Consider the following 17,288-nt stretch of genomic DNA (forward strand, 5'->3'; position numbering starts at 1 on the left):
GAGAAGCTTCATTTTGAAGCTTATTCGAAAACTCACTTTTAGCATGCGTCGGAAAGCTGTTTTGATTTATAAAATTTTTTCTAGACCAAAATATCTATGATAAAATATTATAATTACATAAAATGTCTCTTTATATTACAAAAATATGTAGGAGTTCCAACAAAGAAAACAAAAAACCCTAAATATCTTTTAATATATAATGATTATAATGATAATATTTTATATCTCAATTATTGTATTATACTATAAATATAAAATTATATTTTATTATATCATAATATATTGATATGTTGTGTTATATAATATCAAATTATGTTATATTGTTATGCTATAGTATATAATATTATATTACTATATTATAATAATATTATATTATATTATAGTAATATTATACTAAATTATATATTTATGTATTAATATATGTTATATTTTATTATGCTCTGTTGTATAATACTATGCAATATCCTTTATAGTTATTTTATCATACCAAAAATACTTTCTCAGTTTATTTAATAAATATATATTAAAATTACACAATACTTTAGAAATATAGTTATTAAACAGCAAATAATTTTTATAAAAGCTCTACTTCTGAAAGTTCTACTTCAAAAACCTCTACTTCTGGAAGCTCTATCACTAACAGCTTTAGCATAATGGAGCCTTAGTCTAGCGTGATATGTATTTTTGACATTTAATTTTGGCTTTATACATGCATGATACGAACGTGATAGGAGAAGAATTTTTCCTTTATGCACTGCCGTCTCCATCTTCGGTCGATCACTGTCCGTGATCACCGTCCCTTCGCTTTTATTGATTGGCAGGTAAAGTATTCTAAGAAGAGGAGTTAGCAGAAGTCACTACGAGCTAAGCAAAGCCGAGCCATGCTTACTGAATCTAAACAACTGAATATCTTTACGGGCTTAATTTATATGCAGTCATAATGGCTTCTGCCATTGTTAGCAGAAATTTGAATGAAACATTCTGTAAAGAGTGAATATGCTTGATTTGCAGGCATCAAATTATAAAACTATTACGACGCTCACAGTAGAAAATCTTGCGATTGCGCATTAGAATATCTAACTAAGGTATAGAATATTCATGGCTATCTAGTGAGAACCTACAATCAAGATTTGAAATTTCATTAATTCAGTTAGCTATTAAGGTTGGTCATTTGTTCCCTTAATAATTCGCATTCCAGCATGTGTTGCTCTATTTGGCTGAATCCCATCTTCCTATCCATTTGATAGGATAATTAGTTGCAATTGCTACTCATTGCCTTCGTGCTAATCATGACCCTCTTTTGGGGGAAAACTCAATTTTGACCATTAGATCACGCTCTGTGCCAATTCCTGTTTTACTTGCCAAGCCAAAATATAAATTCTGCCCTCCGGATTTAATCATAGGCTATCTTTTCCTTTTTTAAATGTTTTTCTTGTCTCTATTGATTAGAGGAAGAGGTCAATAAGATATCTTTCACAAAACTACAGATGTAATCTTTCAGTGCAAAGAATGTAGATAACATTCCTAAAGCTGTTTACAATACACAACAGTCTTTGAGATTTCGATTATAGTTGTCATAATTTTAAGTGTACTATTAAGCACATCATTGTAAGTTGTAACAACTCAGGACCTTTTTCAAAATATATCCAAGATCTCCTCGGCGAATAACCGATGCGAGACTAAACATATACCCTCACGGATTCTTATATACTTCTCTCATTCAAGCCTTGGTATCCTTGTCTGTCTAAGGGTTCACAAATCTATCTTTAAGCCGAGTTCGTTCTGATATCATTTGTAACAACTCAGGATCTCAATAGTTAGTCGGAAGGTATTTTTTTGGTTCCTTAGTGAAGATCTTCCTAACAAATAACTAATGTGGGACTAAACAAATACCCGCACGGATCCTCGTATAAGTACAACAAGTACAGATACAAATATTAATTTGTTGTCCATTGGAGAGGGCCCAAAAGCAGAACCCAATTATCATTTTTGCAAGAAATCTAAAAGCTTCTTACTACAAACTGCTATATTACTGCTAGCACTATATCTGCAGTTCAAATGTAAGTCTTGGACATGATCTTACAAAACTCAGATCTCATCACATAAACCTCCCTTCTCATATTTCTGTTCTCTTCTTTTAAAAACAACTAAAATGCCATCTTTCACATGCAAATATGGGACCGCTCCCCTCGGCCATGTGCTGAGGAGAAAGGGTGTCAACCGACAGAACCCAAAGTTCCTTTAGTTTAGGGGCCGGGATTGGAGCCAGATTTGGCTGGTGGGTCCCAAGATTGACCTTGATTACCACTTACACCCCAAAAGACGGGTGAGCTAGCTAGTGATATGGCCGAGAAGAGTGGGTCAGGAGTCCAAATTGCAGCGTCGGTGTTTCTTTTTCTTTTTTTATTATTATTATGGTATTGGCGTCTTACTAGATACGGTCCGTCGTACTGTTCGTCTTCTAAAATATATACGTGACACTAAAAGAATCAAACTCCTTCAGAAGATGAAAAATATCACTGACTAGAGAGTACAAATCTGTCCTGTTCTAGCACACCTATTTTAGATCCAGCCGATCACTATAGCCGAGTCGCTCTTAAGAAAGATCCATCGCGCACCCAAGTGTATTATGGCATGGACGAGGCCCTTCTATGCTGCACCACTAGGTTGGGTTTGCATTTTTCAGCCGAAAAAAATGATTCAAAGATACGACTCCGGAAACAGTTATCTTCTGTGAGCGGGACCGGCGACAACTAACAACCCGCTGTCGCCTGGATAAGATCACGCCGACGCGTTTTCGGTGGATCGTTCGACAAACATACGTCCACGTCCGCGTTCGCATCCCTCCGCAGCCGGCGCGTTTCTTATCTCGGTCTCACGTACGCAGAATATGCTTTTAGATGCTTGGACTAGCAAGGGGGAATAAGGTCCGTCGCCACCGAAAAAGAGAGGGGAGCAAGATGAACAACAAATTAAATAGCATAATAGTTTCTAATTTCCTGGATTTGTGGGTGGGTATCATCAGCAGCCATATAATCCTTCTTTCCAAAGGAGTAGATTTTGTGAAGATTGCATCGCCAAAGCTGTTGGTAGCATGGTATGCCATACCGATCCGAATAGAGCAGTATAGGACATACCGCCAAAAAAAAATTTGTACGGAGTCCGATATCGAGACGGCGAACTTTGATCGGTAGCATATTTTATTGTATCTTTGAAGATCTTCATTTGATGCGATTTTAAAAGCTGATATCTTGGCACCTAAGTGGATGATGTGGTCGAGATCAGCAAGATGCAAAATTGGAGACAGCTAGAGAAAAGTTCATATCCAAAATTTTTGGTTAATTAAGCAAATAGGATATTAAAATGACTTGTCACCCCTCTCAAATTATGAACAAATAATATTAAAAAAATAATTAATTTTTTCTTTATTTATTTGTGGTCTTTTTTATATATATATATTTTTTTATACTACCGTAGATATCATATGAAATATTTCCTTATCTATCTACCAGTGGTATATCTAATATTTTTCTAATTTATTTACACTCACTATTTTTATTATGATATTTTCTCAATTTAATGTAACGTAGTTTAGTATTAATTAATTATTTATGTATTACTAAAAAGCGATGGTGAGAGAATAACAAAGAAAAAATGATTTTGTTTGGTATTTATACCCAAAAAAATATTTTATTCCATTCTTTCTTTCTTTCTTTATGGTTGGTAGCTCACCCAATTCTTTCCTAATTTGTTTTCGGTACCACAATTACTTTGGTATAATCCTTTCCTTACATGCTTACAGCTAGTTTCTCAAATTTTTCTTTGTTTCTACAATTGCAATTTAGTACATTTTTTATTTGCATAAATTTTTTTCCTTGTTTTTATATATCCAGGATTATATAGATGATTTATACAAAATTAAATTGGTATTTTTGATACAAAAATATCAGAGATAGAATCTAGAAGAAATATTTCTAGATTCCAAAAATTGCATTCTTACTGTAATATAGGGACATTTTTTTATAATGCAAGCAAACTAAGAAATCTCTTTTTAAGCCATATTGGCTATTTGTGTGAGATTTTGTATACTACTATCTTGAAATATATATGACTGAACCAAAGGTAATGCTTTATATCATGGAATCAACATCTTTTTCCTTTTTCTCACAAGAAATCACAATTCAATGTCAATATTGCTTATGAAACATATCACATTGCCGCCATTCCTTGTGATACAAGACCACATGCTTGAACAAAATAAATAAATAAATAATTCCAAAGTAAAGAAAAACTAACAACAATATGTTTGACTATCCAGCTCAACATCAGTATTTACTAAAACATGATGCTCTGATAGTATACATTGTTACATGAGAAGAAACTAATAAAAAAAAATTCCATAATCATCAATAATTTTTTGCTAACCAATGCAAGATATATAAGTTTTTACACAGCATATTACTGGTTTCTTTCATACAAATAAAAAAAAAACAGAAATATTTCAAAATTTGGAGCAGCACACAGGAAGTCCTTCTGGCACCCTTCGAAAGTCTCTTTTTCACTTTTTTTTCTTTTCTTTTCTTTTTGGTAATTGTCTCTTTTCTTAGATTGTCATAATAGTCTAAAATGTATCATATTATGTGATGGAAACTTGTGGGAATGATTTAGCATCAAAACAGGTGAGTTTTCCTTCCGCTTTTCACTTGAGCGTACTGCACTATTGGAGATAATTCTAACCAAACTGTTTCCAAGAAGCATGAGATTTGAGTTGCCAAGAGGCCCGGATCAGTCCAAGGTTTGTTAGGCTAGGGCTGAGCCAAGTGAATATAGTCTGCAGAGGCGTCCCTCCTTTCGTTCAAGGTCCCAATCATAGCGAACCTCATTTGAGTTAACCCTGGTTCACTCTGGCCCAACCCAAAGAGTAATTCTAATATTACTATATTAACTGGTTTTTATTTTATCTGTGTCGATGAAAGAAAACTAAGATTTGGTCCTTCTTCAAGACTCATGGGCCGGATGTGAGATTCATTTTTGCTGCTGTACGAGAAAATAATACTGAAATATATAAAAGTCTGAACAAAGAGCAATACCCTAAAATAACATGGAGCATATATAAATTGCAACATTTTTTATTTTTCTCAAAGAAAGAAGAACACTGCAATTCAATGTTACCCTCCCCTGGATACAAAGAAAGAAAATCAAAATAAGGCAAAATTGACATCGATGCCTCGTTGCGATCCAACTCAACATCAATATCTACAAAAACATGCACGTCTCTCTCTTAGCATAAAAGATTGCAAGCAAAAAAAACCGATCAAAAATATTCCATAACTCAACATCAATATTCTAACTACCAACTCGAGATAAGTCTTTACGAAACATATCGCTGGTTTCTTTCACCCAAAGAAAGCAATAGAGATACTTCAAAATTTGAAGCGGCACACAGGGCATGTGTCCTTGACCCACCTTCCGATGCACCGTTGATGGAAGACATGGAAGCATGGGGTGCACATGAGCTGCTGCTCGATGCAGTCCGGAAAGAAGAAGTCCTCGAGGCACACCGGGCATGATGATGGAAACTCTCGCTCGTTGCCGCAGATGTCTTCCTCAAAGCCTCGCAACGACGAAGGACGAGCAACACCGATGGATTTGTTGACGACTTCTGCAGTCACTCGGGCCTCGTTATACTCCCAGATAGCCACTATCTTGAAATCGAAGACCAGCTCCAACCCATCGATCGGCTTCTTGCCCGCCTCAGCGGCAGCACCATGGGCGAAGCGGGAGAGGTAGCGGGCCAAGAGCTGGCGCTTCTTGGAAGGAAAGATCATGCACTCAAGCATCTTGTGGATGGCCTCCTCAGCGGTTTCTGGGACAAAGAAGGTGACGATGTCGAAAAGCCGGGCTTCGGTTCGGGGAGGAAGGCCCGCAGAGACCGGCTCTACGGTGATGGCTCCGTCGAGCGAGGGCGCGCGGCGGCTGATCTTGTGATCCTTAATGTTAATCGTCACCTTGACTTCAGGAAGAGGTCGGCGATACAAGGCAGGAAAGATCTCTAGGTAGGAAAGGGCGGGAGGATAAGGTCGTGATCTAGGTGTGGTTTTCTGGGAGAGAGATATGGTGAAGTCGCTGGTCTTGTACCTGAGACGCTTGAGGGGAGAGCCCGAAGCCATGGGTGGTGGACTCTGGAAAAACTGGACGCAGGAAAAGTGGGGAATTTATTTATTTCCTGGTGGGATACGCTGGCCTTTAGGTAAAAGGCTGAGGTCCAAGAAAAGATCGGAGAAGATTACGGCGTATCTATCTCTTAAATTTAAAATCTAGTTGTTGCTAAACCAGTAAAAAAAGGAAGAGGGTGAATCCCTGTTTGGGTCAAACTAGGATTTCAATCTGAGCACAAAAGGACGGTCCCGTGCGCAACCCGGCAGCTGCTGTGGCGAGCTACGCGCCGAGGACCATTTGGACTCCGAGAAACTCTAGAAGGAGCCGCTTTCATCGAGATATTTTTTAGGTTTTTTATTTTTTGGGTAAGAAGATATTTATTTAGTTAATTCAAAAGGGAAAATTTTTTAGGTAACCCAGAGTGTACCGAAGCGCCTAATCAGGCTACGTTTCCATCTTTTCTGTTTTGTGGAAAACTTAAAAGGCAAAGTGGGCATTCAAGCTGATGCTGAGCCATCTATTCCCAATAGTTTAGTAAATTTTTTATTTGTCTAACAAGAATCTAATTTTGTTTCCCTGTTTTTATATATAGATAATTCACAAAAAAATAAGAAAGGTATTTGATACAAAAAAATATCATATATAGAATCTGCAAGAAACATTTATAGATTCCAGAAATGTTTTATGTATTAGAAATATTCTTTTACAATGCAAGTAAACTAAGAAATCTCTTTCTGTATCAAAAAAAAAAACCCATGAAGATGTCTCTTTTTAAGCTTCACTGGCTATTTGTGGGAGATTTTGTAGGCCCCTATCTTAAAATATATATGATTGAACCAAAGGTAATGCTTTATATCATCGAATTAATATCTTTTTTCTTTTTCTCAAAAAAATCACAATTCAATATCAATATTATTTATGAAACATATCTATCCACTATACAAGACCACAAGCCTGAATAAATAAATAATTAATTACAAAATAAAGCAAAACTAACAACAATCCTTTTTGACTATCTAACTCAACATCCATATTTAATAAAATATGTTACTTTGTTAGTATACATTGTTACATCACTATAGAAAAAGGTAGATTTTCCGATGCTTTTTTTCCGATGCTAGGAGGAAGCGTCAGGATATTTTGGTTCAGCGCCAAATTTTACCGATGCTTTTAAAAAGCGTCCGTACATCTCTAGAATCGACGACGCTTTTTAAGCGTTACTGTAAGCTGGACCTACGACGATGCTTATAAGCATTGTCAGAGACCAAATCCTTTCCAACACCTCGCCCCACTCTCGATTGATGCCCTAGCTCCATTAAAAATGTCTCGTCTCCTCTTCTCTCATTCAAAAGCATCCCCGAGCTCCGATCGCCTCCCCATCTTGCTTTCCAAGCTCCGATCGGCATCCCCGCGCCGACATCAATCCATCGCCTCCCCATCTCGCTTTCCGAGTTCCGATCGGCATCCCTACGCCGACATCAATCCATCGCCTCCCCATCTCACTTCCCGAGCTCCGATCGGCATCCCCGCGCCAACATCAATCCATCGCTTCCCCATCTCGCTTCCCGAGCTTTGATCTATTCTCCGTTCCGCTTCCCCGCCACCATTGACCTCGCCCTTTTCTGGTGCCCTTCGTCTTCTCTCGCTTCTTGCGTTTTTTGCTCTTGGCAAGGTTAGTATTTTCTGTTGATTTTTGGAGGTTTTTGCAGATCACTTTCCTTTCTTGGTAATTGCAGAGGTTTCCGGGCCTTAAAAATTATAGGTGCTTCCTTTCTCGTTTCTGAAGCGGCTTAGGGATTTAGAGAGGACAGAGATGAGTTCTTCTTCTATAATTCCTCCTCCTCCATTACGGATCGTTCGCGATCGTTTCTATTTCTTCTCCTCGGAATCGAATCTATGGCGTGGAAGCGGAAATCGGACGCGACGTGCCTTGACGAGGTTGATCGGATGCTCTACTCCATCTTCTGCAATGCGGCTAACTCGCTCTCTCAGTTCTACACCCAGGCCATGAACCATCAGCTCTCCTTCCAGACCGACGAGCGCCATGCCCTGGTTCCTCTCTCTCATCCTCATCAATCGACCGTTCCTAGGTTCATCTTTGCTTTATGGTTCCTTTAGATTGTTACTAGTTCCTACTTGATAGATTCAATTTGTATTGGCTCTTCTTTCATGGAATCTTTGTAAAATTTCTCCTTCCAGGCCATGAACCATCAGGAGCTCAGTCTTTTTAATTTTTTTTAAAAAATTGAAGGCTAAAGTCGATGCTTATAAGCGTCGGTTTTGAGTCTTTTAGAGACGCTTTTAAGCATTGCTAAAAACTGACCTTTCACGATGCCTCCCCAAAGCGTCGGTAAAAACTTTTTCCACCCAGGTATCGCCGATGCTTCGGCGATGTTTTGGATAGCGTCGGGCGGATCTTTACCGACGCTTAAGCATCGGTAAAGGATATAAAAAATGCCAGAAAAGACTACTTTTTTTATAGTGCGAGCAGAAGAAACCGATCAGAAACATTCCATAATCATCAGTAATTTTTACACAACATATTATGTTTCTTTCATACAAAGAAAGAAACATAAATATTTCAAAATTTGGAGCAGCACACGGGAAAACTGTCCTTCGGTCCTTTGATAGTCTCTTTTCTCTTCTTTAATTTTCTTTTGAAAATTGTCTCTTTTCCTAGATTGTCATACTAGTAGTCCATAATCTATCATATTATATTAATGGGAACTCGTGGGAATGATTTAAGCGTCAAAGCAGATGAGTCTTCCTTCGGCTTTTCACTTCAGCACTGTTCCAGGAGATGTATAATTCTAACCGAAGTGTTTATAGGAAAACGAAGATTTGAGTTGCTAAGGTGCTTGGATCGGTCTAAGGCTTGTAATTAGGCTAAGGCTAAGGCTGGGCCAAGTGGACAGAGCTTGGAGATGCGGTCCTATGATGCATTATGAATTCCAATGGATTAGTCGGCTCATGACATTCAATTAGTCTTCTCTTAAAGACCCATGGCTAACCATTCTTCCTATAGCTACATGGCCTACTTGCATTAACATGGAAAAAATATGTGAGATTGATTACGGGCCGATCATGGTGCTTGTGATTAGATTTGAACCCTTAGTCTGATAGGAGGTCTTGGGTTGTTACAAGAATGCTCACAATGAACGAGTATTTCAGCAGGTGCAGCAATTGCCTAATCGGGTAATCAGGAAAGCCTAATCCCTTCTGACATCCTTCTTTGGTGCCAAGTATCAGTTACCTTTAAGCATTTCGTTAAGGTACTAGAGCAGTGATCAGTAGCATGTATTAAAAATAGTGCTTGTGCAGCAGCGGTGTTGTGGCTTCCCCCTCCCTTAGGAGTGATAAAGCTTTAACTTTGATGCATTAGTTACTATGGATAAGGCCACCGCTGGATTTGTAATTCAAGACCATTATGGAAAGGAGATAAGAGCTGGTGGTGAACAATTGCTGTCTTCTTCTATCTCTTATGCTGAATTCATAGCAGCATGGCTAGGTTCCATACTACAATGGATGATGGCAGGCGCGGCGGCATATTTGGCTGGAAGGCGACTCTGCAATGGTCATTAATCGGATTTCTAATTCTTATCCTCACAAGCACAGGCAATTGCCGATACCGAAAGATATTCTGCAGTGGAAAATGACCAGGAGTTGGTGCTTTATATCTCATGTCTTTCATGAGGCTGACCGAGCTGCTGATTACATAGCTAATTGTGCCCTTATGGGAGATGTATTCTGGTCATAGGGGAACGTCTTTGATCTATCTTTTGCAGGTTTTTTGATGAACGATTGCAGAGGGACAACATTCATGCAGAGGAAATGATCACCGGCTGCCTGATGAATGATATAAGCATTATGCTGCTTCTAGTAGGTTGTTACAACTGTGCCATTGGAATTTTTGCTGTCTTATTTGTGCTCCTTAAGGCTCTGAAATGCTGGTTATGTTTGGTGGCCAGAGTGATTACTTTTTATTCTGATATTTTTGGAATCTAAATTAAATGAGTTGTTAGTACCAGGATACTTCTATGATCTGCTCTCTCTATATGCAATAGCAGGTTCCAAGAATATGGAAAAGGACATCTTCTATGGTGGGGCAGTAGCCTTCAATACCAACATAAGTTATGGTCTTTAGTGCTTCTTGGTTTTTTATCCATATGGCGAGCCATAATGATGCTAGCGTTTTTGCATTTGGTGCAGCCCACTTTATATTTTTCCTGCTGACTTGCCATGGGTCTTCTTATACAGTAGTGGTTAGTCATGTTTAGTCTATGCAGGGGATTATCAGCCATATATTCAAACCTTACCATCTGATGATGTATTTCTCGTTGTATCTTTCCTGTAGCTTGGCTACATATGGATTTGATATTCTGCAGTCCAGGGGATTCCTATCAGATGCGACTATCAGCGGAGAGCTCTCGGTGTGAAGTTTCAGCATCCTAACATTCATATGACTTGTGTTAGCCGGACAGAATATCTACACCACTTTCTAGTTCTGAAGCTTTACTTTTGGAATGGTACTTCTGTTGGGGTTTCAAAGTTGTGTGCATATGTTTGGATGTTAGTTTACTAGTAAGTACGATGTATCTACAAACTTGGTTATTTTTCTGTTTAAGTCCAGCATTGAGCTCCTCTTTCTACCAAATAAAAGGTAGAAACCATAGCGAACCTCGTTCGAGTTAACCCTGGTTCACTCTGGCCCAACCCAAAGCGTGGTTCTAAAATTACTGTATTTACTGATTTTTATCTATATCTGTATCGATGATGAACGAAAACTAAGACTTGGTCCTTCTTCAGGACTCATGGGCCGGATGTGAGATTCATGTTTATTACTGTACGAGAAAATTATGCTGAAATATATAAAAGTCTGAATAAAGAGCAATACCCTAAATAACATGGAGCATATATAAATTGCAACATTTTTTATTTTTCTCAAAGAAAGAAGAACACTGCAATTCAATGTTACCCTCCCCTGGGATACAAAGAAAGAAAATCAAAATAAGGCAAAATTGACATCGATGCCTCGTTGCGATCCAACTCAACATCAATATCTACAAAAACATGCACGTCTCTCTCTTAGCATAAAAGATTGCAAGCAAAAGAAACCGATCAAAAATATTCCATAACTCAAACATCAATATTCTTCTACCAACCAACTCGAGATAAAGTCTCTACAAAACATATCACTGGTTTCTTTCATACAAAGAAAGCAATAGAAATACTTCAAAATTTGGAGCGGCACACAGGGCATGCGTCCTTGACCCACCTTCCGATGCACCGTTGATGGAAGACATGGAAGCATGGGGTGCACATGAGCTGCTGCTCGATGCAGTCCGGAAAGAAGAAGTCCTCGAGGCACACGGGGCATGATGATGGAAACTCTCGCTCGTTGCCGCAGATGTCTTCCTCAAAGCCTCGCAAGGACGAAGGACGAGCAACACCGATGGATTTGTTGACGACTTCTGCAGCGACTCGGGCCTCGTTATACTCCCAGATAGCCACTACCTTGAAATCGAAGACCAGCTCCAACCCATCGATCGGCTTCTTGCCCGCCTCAGCGGCAGCACCATGGGCGAAGCGGGAGAGGTAGCGGACCAAGAGCTGGCGCTTCTTGGAAGGAAAGATCATGCAGTCAAGCATCTTGTGGATGGCCTCCTCTGTGGTTTCTGGGACAAAGAAGGTGACGATGTCGAAAACCCGGGCTTCGGTTCGGGAAGGAAGGCCCGTAGAGACCGGCTCTACGGTGATGACTCCGTCGAGCGAGCGCACGCGGCGACTGATCTTGTGATCCTTAATGTTAATCGTCACCTTGACTTCAGGAAGAGGTCGGCTGATCTTTCCTACGTAGGAAAGGGCGGGAGGCTCAGGTCGTGATCTAGGTGTGGTTTTCTGTGAGAGAGATATGGTGTAGTCGCTGGTCTTGTAGCTGAGACGCTTGAGGGGAGAGCACGAAGCCATGGGTGGTGGAGTCTGGAAAAACTGGACGCAGGAAAACTGGAAAAGTGGGGAATTTATTTATTTCCTGGTGGGTTACGCTGGCCTTTAGATAAAGGCTAAGGTCCAAGAAAAAGATCGGAGTTGTACCAAGAAACGAGAAAAAGATCGGAGAAGATTACGGCGTATATATCTGTTAAATTTATAATCTAGTTGTTGCTAAACCAGTTAAAAAAGGAAGAGGGTGAATCCTTGTTTGGGTCGGACTAGGATTTGAATCCGAGCGCAAAAGGACAGTCCCGTGTGCAACCCGGCCGCTGATGTGGCGTGCTACGCGCCGAGGACCATTTGGACTCCGAGAAACTCTAGAAGGAGCGGGTACGCGGAGCTGCACCCAAGCTCTCACCCTCTCGTTTCGACGGCCACTTTCATCGAGATATTTTTTAGGTTTTTTATTTCTTGGGTAAGAAGATATTTATTTAGTTAATTCAAAAGGGAAAATTTTTTAGGTAACCCAGAGTGTACCCAAGCGCCTAATCAGGCTAGGTTTCCATCTTTTCTGTTTTGTGGAAAACTTAAAAGGCAAAGTGGGCATTGAAGCTGATGCTGAGCCATCTATTCCCAATAGTTTAGTAAATTTTTTATTTGTCTAACAAGAATCTAATTTTGTTTCCTTGTTTTTATATATAGATAATTCAGAAAAAATAAAAACGTATTTGATACAAAAAAAAATATCATAGATAGAATCTGCAAGAAATATTTATAGATTCCAAAACTAGCATGTTTTTTGTATTAGAAATATTCGTTTACAATGCAAGTAAACTAAGAAGTCTCTTTCTGTATCAAAAAAAAAAAAAAAAAACATGAAGATGTCTCTTTTTAAGCTTCACTGGCTATTTGTGTGAGATTTTGCATGCCCCTATCTTAAAATATATATGATTGAACCAAAGGTAATACTTTATATCATCGAATTAATATCATTTTTCTTCTTCTCAAAAAAATCACAATTCAATATCAATATTATTTATGAAACATATCTTATTGTGGCCACCATACATGACCACAAGCCTGAATGAATAAATAAATAATTACAAAATAATGCAAAACTAACAACAATCCTTTTTGACTATCCAACTCAACATCCATATTTAATAAAATATGTTACTTTGTTAGTATACATTGTTACATTCAGAAGAAACCGATCAGAAACATTCTATAACCATTAGTAATTTTTACACAACATATTAGGTTTCTCTCATACAAAGAGAGAAACATAAGTATTTCAAAATTTGGACCAGCACACAGAAAACTGTCCTTCGGGCATCCTTTGATAGTCTCTTTTCTCTTCTTTAATTTTCTTTTGAAAATTGTCTCTTTTCCTAGATTGCCATACTAATAGTCCATAATCTATCATATTATATTAATGCGCACTTGTGGGAATGATTTAAGCATCAAAGCAGATGAGTCTTCCTCTATAATTCTAACCGAAGTGTTCATAGGAAAAACGAGATTTGAGTTGCTAAGGTGCTTGGATCGGTCTAAGGCTTGTAATTAGGCTAAGGCTAAGGCTGGGCCAAGTGGACAGAGCTTGGAGATGCAGTCCTATGATGAATTGTCAATTCCAATGGATAGTCCGGTCATGACATTCAATTACTCTTCTTAAAGACCCATGGCTAACCATTCTTCATAGAGCTACATGGCTTACTTGCATTTACGTGGACAAAATATGTGATGATATACAACTTGGTGATTTCATAACTACTAATAGAATATGGGATCTGAAAAGGTTGGCAAAGTTATCTTCAGTTGAGATGATGAACCAGATTGCATGCATTCTCATTGCTTGAGGACTCTGGTTTGATCGGCTTTTTTGGGGTTAAACCAAACCGAGTCAAGTTGCCCTATAAGACATATATCCCCAGGTCCAAATCTAAGTTGCAACTGGGTTTGGAAGCTGAAAGCTCCTGCAAGAGTCAAAACATTTTTGGTGGAAACTTTTATGGAACAGGTTACAATGTAAAGTGATGTTGACTAGAAGAGGGATTATCCCCCTTGCTGAACGATTTTGTGATCTATGTCAGTTGGTTGAGGAGGATTACCACCATGTTGCCATTGCTTGTTCTTTTGCTGAAGTGTGTTGGCAGAAGCTTAATTAGATGTTTACGTGGGATAGATTTTCATCCTAATTCTTTGCCGGCCCTTACAGACTTTATGTCAAAGGCTAAGGCAGAGGAGTGTTCGCATATGAACCATGGTTGTTGGAGAATTGTGAGAATCCGTGTGGGCTTGTGTTTAGTCCCGTATCGGTTATTTACCAGTAGATCTTGGATAATTATATAAGATCAAAGAATCCAAAAAATACCTTCTTGCTAGTCTTTTTGGGTGACGTCCTTGGTTGTTATCTTTAAGCATTCCGTTAAGGTACTAGAGCAGTGATCAGTGGCATGTATTAAAAATAGTACTAATGCAGCAGTGGTGTTGTGGCTCCCCCCTCCCTTAGGAGTGATAAAGGTTTAACTTTGATGCATTAGTTACTATGGATAAGGCCACCGCTGGATTTGTAATTCGAGACGATTATGGAAAGGAGATAAGAGCTGGTGATATATCATGCTGCTTCTAGTAGGTTGTTACAACTGTGCCATTGGAATTTTTGCTGTCTTATTTGTGCTCCTTAAGGCTCTAAAATACTGGTTATGTTTGGCGGCCAGAGCGTTTACTTTTAATTCTGATATTTTTGGAATCTAAATTAAATGAGTTGTTAGTACCAGGATACTTCTATGATCTGCTCTCTCTATATGCAATAGCAGGTTCCAAGAATATGGAAAAGGGCATCTTCTTCAAGAATAAGTTTAGTGCTTCTTGGTTTTTTATCCATATGATGAGCCATGATGATGTTAGCGTTTTTGCATTTGGTGCAGCCCACTTTATATTTTTCCTGCTGACTTGCCATGGGTCTTCTTATACAGTGGTTAGTCATGTTTAGTCTATGCAGGGGATTCTCAGCCATATATTCAAACCTTACCATCTGATGATTGTATTTCTCGTTGTATCTTTCCTGTAGCTTGGCTACATATGGATTTGATATTCTGCAGTCCGGGGGATTCCATGTCAGATGCGACTATCAGTGGACAGCTCTCGTTGTGAAGTTTCAGCATCCTAACATTCATATGACTTGTGTTAGCCGGACAGGATATCTACACCACTTTCTAGTTCTGAAGCTTTACATTTGGAATTGTACTTTCTGTTGAGGTTTCAAAGTTGTGCATTCAGATCTCGCACCTTTTATTTACAGATGATTATTTGCTTCTAGCTCGGGCGACAAGGCAAATGACAATGGTCATCCGAAGGATCCCTGAAGATTATTGTGTAGCCTCCGACCAATGGGTCAATCTAGCTAAGTCAACTATTTGATTTAGTTCAAAGATCAAGCCACAAGTGAAGGTCGCCATTAAGCAGATCCTGAGAGTGGACGAGTAGGAGAGCACATTGAAATATTTGGGGGTACCTATCATCGATCGTCGCCTTCGTTGCAAGGACTGCTCCTCCATCAAGTAGGGCATTGGACACAGGCTTGAGGGATGGCAGATGGATACTCTCTCTATGATGGGCAGAGTGACACTGGTGCGCATGGTTCTTAGTTCGATACTGATATACCTACTATCGAACACCATTATGCTGTCGGCGCCTTTGAGGTCCCCTGGAGCAGCTATTCAGAAACAGGCTAGGGAGGGCGAAGGTTCGAGCGAGGAATCTACAGGCACTGATAGGAGGGGAGAACACTCGACAAATCGATGGTGGGGAGCAGTTGGCCGAGAGGGTTCTAACACTTTCCATTCCTGCTAGGGAGTCAACAGACAGATTGGTCTGGACTTCAATAGGGAGAGTGAAGGTACGAGCCAGAGATCTGCAAGCACTGATGGAAGAGGAATCCGAGAAATCGATGGTGGATAGATTTAGAGGATGTGTGTCCACCCTCGTGTAGCCTTGTTCATCTAGAAGGTGGCATCCAGAAGGGGCGTGAGAACTACTCTGATGTGCGAGGAGTGCCCCGACATGGAGGAGTTTATCGGCTATGCTCTTCTCGGTTGCCCTCGGGCAATGCAGGTATGGAGGAGGGCTTCATTTTCAATGCCATGGTCCATGTGGTAGGCTGAGGAACTCCTACGCCATCTGAGGGAGTCCTTTTGGAGACCGAGTTCTATTGAGTGGGGCATCACTTGTGTTTACTTGGTCTATCACATCTGGTTTGATAGAAATGCCCGGTTCTTTGAAGATAGGAAGGTATCTCCAATGTCTGTGATGGATAAAGCTCTCCTTCATGCTGCCGAGTCATCAATACTACCATGGCAACTTCATCAGAGATGGCTAGAGATATCTGGGACTCCCACTTCACTGTTGCAGCGCCCAGACTAACTCGTCTCTTGGATGCCCCCACCTCCGTCGATCTCAAAGTAAATTTCAACGGTAGTGTTTGCAGGCGAAGACAGAGGAGGTATGAATTTCGCGATCAGGAGTCATGACTCCAGTTTGATTACTACTAGAGGGCGGTGCACCCATGACATGACAATTTTAGGGGCAGAGCTCAGAGCATCATGGAAGGGCATCATCTACGTGAGGCGTATTATAGGGGCTGACACTATCTTTCTGAAAGGGGACTCAGCTACAATGATTGAGTGGATTCAGAATGAGGATTGGCGGGGCAATGGCCACCCACTGCTAAAGGATATCCATAGAATGGCGAGAGATTATGGCTCATTTCAAGCTACTCATGTGTATCAGAAGGCGAATAGGGCTTGCAGATTGGATCATCTCTTTTGTTGCCCACCACTTAAAAAAAAGATTCTTTGGACATATTTTGTAGCCAACCCCATCCTTATGCCATCTCATTTCTCTACTGGTTATACTCACACTAAAGTTGTGTAAGCCGCTGCAGTACCAAAAAAGCAACAAAGAAAGAAAGAAGAAGGTGGTACGATGGTTGGTAGACTCACCATGTGTTTTTTCTAGGCTCTAGCCCAGAAAAAGGAGTTGAAAGCCTATTATAACCTAGTCCACCCTCAATAACTTCTAAACGTGGCCCAAACTTGTTAACTAAGTCAATTCATTTCATATAATAATTTTAACATACACACTATATTTCCGACACGAGTTACTGCACTAAAGAGGTCTATACTTGCAGTGACGAA

The 17,288-nt window shown here is 39.6% G+C and overlaps 2 protein-coding genes across 2 annotated transcripts; both read right to left on the reverse strand.

Moving 5' to 3' along the window:
* Positions 1-5,104: 5,104 nt before the first annotated feature.
* Positions 5,105-6,170, reverse strand: LOC120104385. Its single transcript, XM_039115342.1, has one exon. The coding sequence runs from the start codon at positions 6,168-6,170 to the stop codon at positions 5,424-5,426; it is 747 nt and encodes a 248-aa protein (XP_038971270.1). The 3' UTR covers positions 5,105-5,423.
* A 5,165-nt stretch (positions 6,171-11,335) lies between these two features.
* On the reverse strand, positions 11,336-12,126 carry LOC120104552. Its single transcript, XM_039115856.1, has one exon. It carries the CDS (start codon positions 12,124-12,126, stop codon positions 11,392-11,394), a length of 735 nt encoding a protein of 244 aa, XP_038971784.1. The 3' UTR covers positions 11,336-11,391.
* Between the last annotated feature and the right edge of the window lie 5,162 nt (positions 12,127-17,288).

The sequence above is a fragment of the Phoenix dactylifera genome, chromosome 2 (genome assembly GCF_009389715.1).
Source record: "Phoenix dactylifera cultivar Barhee BC4 chromosome 2, palm_55x_up_171113_PBpolish2nd_filt_p, whole genome shotgun sequence".
In the NCBI taxonomy this organism is placed as follows: domain Eukaryota; kingdom Viridiplantae; phylum Streptophyta; class Magnoliopsida; order Arecales; family Arecaceae; genus Phoenix; species Phoenix dactylifera.